Genomic DNA, 6,000 nt, shown 5'->3' on the forward strand with positions numbered 1-6,000 from the left:
CTACACTTATGGGTAAAATAAATTATGTAAAAATTATATTTTTAAAATTAATATAAAAATAAATAAATTTTTATTTGAAATGGTAAGATCGAATTTTTAAAATTAAATTATCCTAAGTTCAAGTTTCATAAAATGTTTATATATTTTTTAAAATATATATATTTAAATTATTTTATAAGATTCTATATAAAATGTAAAAATAAAATAAAAATATTCTCGTAATTTATATAGACCTAATATTATAATATCAAGATATATATATTTTTATGTTAAAATAAACCCTTTTGAAAAATAATAACGTGAAGATAATATAAAATACGAATATATTAAAAGATATTAAACAAAATTTATTAATATAAATATTTGAAACTCAAATATAAGAAGATCATTTCCAAGAATTTGATAAGATTAAAATAATTATTTGAGACCACAGTCAATGCATCCATTAATGCATGTATTGATCCTTAAAACTACAAACCCTGAATCTGGTCAAACCATCTATCAGCTTAATGTTAACATCATCACAAGTTTGAAAATAAAAAATTGGTGTTCCTAAACATTTCACATTCAGCTTTACTGGTTGAATCCAATCCAATAAATGTAAGAATAATTCAACTTTACCGATTGAATATTAGCTCGATTGATATCGATATTATTGTCAATGCAGGCGAATGTGGATTCGACTGCACTGAAGCACATTATCCTCCTATTTATGAGTTGAGGAAGGGTTATGTATAATTTTAGATATTGTATCAAAAAAAGCAAATATAATCAAAACCTGTAACGAGATTATTCAAAAAAAAATCAACTTTTGGATAAATTTAATTGCAAATATAATAATATTTATTTGTTTAGACATCTAGAATCAATAAAAAATATATAAAAGAATTTGAATTTTTTCACCGAAATTTAAGTATTCATTGTCAACAGTAACGATTAATCCTTTTATAGTGCTCTACAAAAAAATGTTGAGCCGCGCCTAATTCAGTTTATTCATACAAATATTTTTAAAAGATGATATCTCAAATATTATTATCCACAACCTATTCTTCTGTTCTGAAATTCACAAACTATTACATTCTTTGTAATTAAAAAGAATGTAAAAACTGAAATTTCAATTGATGATCTCTTGTGTGAAACCCTTAATTAGGGTTTCTTCACGTCACCATTTCAATCATTTTCTTGAATTAGGTTTAAAAGATTCTCCTAGAAATTCTTATAAAAAAAAACTAAACTTTCTAAATAGCTATCTAGGGGTTTTTGAACTTGCAAAAGAGTCAATTGAACTAATGAGATTTATCAAAGAAATAATAAAAAAGGAGTAAACCATATCACTAAAAAAAATTCATTTTTCTTCCATTGGTGGGTTAGGTTAAGCCTTGTGATTATTCTTTGTCATTATTATTGTTAATAGTGAAAAGGATTAGGACAGCCAAACTATTTAAGGTTGTTGGTTCAACTAGGATTTCTTAATATCACTTCACATAAAAACTGCCCATGGAGGATTTGTCATAAATTTTAACATTATCTGATTTTTCTTAAGAAAATAAGTAGCCAAGTCATCAATTGATACATGTTGTGATAGTTTGAAAAGGAAAAAGAATTCGAAAAGGAATTTTTAGAAAATAGTTGATTTTCTAGAAAAAAATTTAAATATTGGAGATGGAAGGATAAATCAACCTAAGTAAAATTTAAACAAATAGTCACATTATTATATTGTTAAAGTTTTTATATTTTATATTTTATATTTTAAAACTTATGAATAAATATTTATAAATTCTAATCTATATATTTATTAAGGTTATTATTTAATACACCGTCAATGAAGTTTTTAGACTCTACGGGTAAGTTGAGAGTGTGATGAATGTCACAATTATTTGTATAGTTGTTTTTAATTTATTTTTTTACAACACTTGTCAAACTCTCAACCCATTTGTGGAGAAGTCTAAAACAATTTTTACTAGTGGTGTATCAAATGATTTTCCATATTTATTATTAAAATAATAATAGAAAATATTTCTAATAAAATATTTCTTATTCTTTATGTCAAATTTATGGTCTATTTTCAGGGTTATCATTTCCAACAATGTCGTCTTCAAAATTTAAACTTAACATGGGAGTGCAATTTACCTTCTCACTGCACCCAACACTTGTTGGTATTGTCAATAAAATATTAAAACATCACTTAAAATTTAAAATTATTAATGTTAAATTTTATTATTAAAATAAATTTGTAATACTGAATAGTTTTATGAAAATGATAAATTATATTAATAACTTATTATATATTATTAAATATATATTTGTTTTAATAATATTTGAAATCAATATTTTAATGTTTTTAAATAAAATTAAAATTGAAAACTTATTATTAATATAATAATATTTGGTTAGATTCAAGTTAATTTTATCTAAAAATCATATTAGTCACAAAAGAGTTTTTTTTAAAAATGTTTTACACTTTTAATTAAAAAAAGTTAATTTTTATTCATCAATTTATTTTCCATAAAACAAACATAAAAAACATTTTAATAGTTCATTTTCTGCAAAACAAACGCACTTTTAATCCTGAATTTAAATTATATTAAAAATGAGAACATTTTTAAGTTACAATATTTTGAAGGGTAAATATACTTTTCAGTACCTATGTTTGGCATCAATATTTATTTTGGTACTTATGTTTTTTTTTGTTCAAATTGGTATCTATATTTGGTTTTATTATACTAAATAATATTTGGGGCAAACGATGCTAACTTTTTTTGTGGTCCAGTGAATATTTATCATACGAATATTATGACATCATCATAATAACAAAATTTGAAATTTTAATAATTATTAAAAATATATTATATTTACAGAAAATAATTATCTAAAAATTTAGAGTCTATTTTGTTTACCAATTTTATTTAACAAAACAAAATATTTCTAAAATTAATTTACTCTTTTAAAAAGTGTACAATATTTTTCAAAAGGATACCTATTTAGGTATCAGAATGCTATTTATTTTATATTCGGATGCCACATTCGAATGCGAATTTGATTTTATTTTTTTAATAATTTTATTATATGTTTTTGTCATATATCTTATTTTTGATAAAATGTCTAAAATTATCTATAATCTCTCCAACTCATAAACAGGAGGATAATGCGCTTTAGCATACTCGAATCCACGTCCTTCTATATTAGTAATAATCTCATGTCAATCGAGTTAAAACTCAATCGATAATTTAATTTTTATGTTTAAATTTACGATGTTTTTTTAAATATATTCTATTTTTAAAATTTGTGGCGACCATTTTTCAAATAGAAAATTTATATTTAGGAAAGTTTATAATTTGTGTAAGAAAATTTTCGAATTAAATATTGAATCGAAGATAAATGCATTTGCATAGAAGCTTTTTTTATTTATTTATTTGAACTATGTAGCTTTAAATAAAAATAAAAACTTTTAAAATTTAATAATTTAAATTCAAACCATTAGTCTATTCTCGTGGAATGGTTGAAATGATGAAAAATACAAACTTTTAATAAAAAATAGAAAAAAAAAGGAAAGAATTTTATTTTGATAAAAATATATAAATTTTATTTTTATTAAAATTTTTTATATTTTATGAAAATTAATATCAACTTTTAAGTTTTTTAAAATTTTTAATATATATTTATTTTTTAGATTTTAAAAAAATTCAGATGATAGTGCCGTTATGACAAACATTATCGCCATGTATTAAATATCGGATTTATCATATTTCAAATATTTATTGGACAATATGAAAAATTAACATTATCAATCTTAGGTAATATTTCGTAATGAAAACGAAACATAAGTATCAAATTAAACAAAGAAAAAACATAATAAGCGAAGTGTTTATAGATTGATTTAAGGATCGAAACTATTAAATATTTAAAAGAATTTAGATAAAAATGTTTTTAAACTAAAAAAATAAGGTGAATTGAAAAATATAAATAAAAGTCTTCTTCATTTGTAAGAAAGAATGATTAAAAATCAGATTTATCTATTGACTAAGGTAAATAAAGTGACATTAATAATAATAATAATAATAAAGTTACCAAACTGTAAAATTGAGGGTTTTTTTTTTTTACCTCCATTGAAAGCAAAGTGGCATTATAGTAAATAAAGAGATAGCCAATGTCATTCTTCCGACTCTTTTTACCAGTAGCCTTAAAAATAAGTTGGCACCTCCATTCTTGTTTTGTCCCGACATTAATAAACCAAAACAAAAGAAAGAAAAAAAATGGCTAATCCCTCGGGTTTTCTGCTCGCCATTTCCTTACTCCTTACAACAACCCTGATCATCGCCGTGTTGGCCGCCGAATCAAGTGGTGTGCATCACTTGAGCTGGGTGCCGACGACGGTGAACAAGTCCGGTGGCTGCAAGGACTCAACGGCGGAGTGCATGGCTAACGTGGACGAGGATGAGTTCGACATAGGGTCCGAGATCAAGAGGCGCATATTGCAAACCACCACTTACATAAGCTACAAAGCACTTCAGAGGGACACCGTGCCGTGTTCTCGAAGGGGCGCTTCGTATTATAACTGTCGGCCAGGAGCCGAAGCTAACCCTTACACCCGAGGTTGCAGCACCATTACTCGCTGCCGTCGTTAAGGTTGTTCGCCGACGTCCTTTTTTTTTAAAAAAATTTGTAAGATATAGGTATGTAGCAGCAATAAGTGGACGTGTTAGAATTATGTAGCTTCCCCTCTGGCGTGATGAATATATATGTATATATATGTATGTATGTATGTGTATATATGTTGCTGAAGAAATTATCCAGATATGTTGTCGTTGGTTAATTTCCGTGCTTTTAGATTTTCTTACCATCTGTAGTAACTCAGTGATGTACGCGGTATATTTACTTTCAGTAAAGTTAAAAATAACAGTAAAGATAAGATTAATTATTATAATTACGAGATAAAATATTTCATCACACTACAATCACCATCCATCTAAAGGAGGCCCAAACTAACTAATGATATCATTGGTTAAACCGATAATGTAAAATCAAATATAAACCAAATCATTTATAAATTGTTAAAATTGAAAATCATTAATCCGGTTGATAAATTTTAATATGTATTTTTAAAATTACTCATTTATATGAATTATTAATATATTTATTTATTGTTAAAATGGCGGATTGATCTAATTAAACTGAAACTTAATGATTTAAGTGATAAATCAATAATAAATATTTTAATTCTAATAAGTTGTTTAAAACCATTTTTAAAATCCAAAAATGTTTATAATTTTTTTAATTCTCATCTCGTTTCATTTTATAGTTTCTATTATTATTATTATTATTATTATTATTATTATTATTATTAATAAAATTTGGTGCTATCTATATTCTATATCATAGAAGGTTGACTGATCGGACATGTTTTGGTTGATCGGGGAAGAGACTGAGGTCAACCCTGTTTTGTGTTTGGTAACTGCAGCACGCAATGGCAAATTATGAATAAAAGAAGGTAAAAAAACATCAATACTACAAAGTAAAAATATATGGTCCAACCAAAATAACAGTTAAAATAACTTGTAGGATTTGGAATTTTTTAGATTGGATGAATTTAGGTTAGATTTTTTTGTTCATACAATTTGTTTAAGCTTCAATTTTCTTAGCATGAGTTTGGATGGATGGTGCGGTATATTTAGTTTATTTTTTTATCACACATTACACTATCGCTACAATATTTAATATCACTGTCACTATTATTTTTATACTAATTGCACGTAAATGTACCGTCCATTTAAACTCACCCTCAAATTTAGATTTTTTAAGATTTGGAATCAGATCGAACCGACGATCTTTAACAAATTCAAATGATTTTAAATTTTTATGTTATAAATATTCAATTTTAATTTGCCTTATAAAAGCATAAGTTATACATATTTAATAGAATTTTTTAAATAAAATAATTAAAGTACTTACGAATACATATTTATAAAATAAATCTTTGCCATTTATTTATATTTTAAATAA

At 24.5% G+C, this 6,000-nt stretch overlaps 1 protein-coding gene across 1 annotated transcript; it reads left to right on the top strand.

The window, feature by feature from the left end:
• Positions 1-4,107: 4,107 nt before the first annotated feature.
• Positions 4,108-4,813, top strand: LOC108469385 (rapid alkalinization factor-like). Its single transcript, XM_017770274.2, has one exon. The coding sequence runs from the start codon at positions 4,254-4,256 to the stop codon at positions 4,623-4,625; it is 372 nt and encodes a 123-aa protein (XP_017625763.1). The 5' UTR covers positions 4,108-4,253; the 3' UTR covers positions 4,626-4,813.
• Positions 4,814-6,000: the final 1,187 nt, after the last annotated feature.

The sequence above is a fragment of the Gossypium arboreum genome, chromosome 8 (genome assembly GCF_025698485.1).
Source record: "Gossypium arboreum isolate Shixiya-1 chromosome 8, ASM2569848v2, whole genome shotgun sequence".
NCBI classification, from domain to species: Eukaryota; Viridiplantae; Streptophyta; class Magnoliopsida; order Malvales; family Malvaceae; genus Gossypium; species Gossypium arboreum.

Excerpts from the sequence above, each read along its gene's own strand:
- LOC108469385 (XM_017770274.2), top strand. The coding sequence starts at position 4,254 with ATGGCTAATCCCTCGGGTTTTCTGCTCGCCATTTCCTTACTCCTTACA.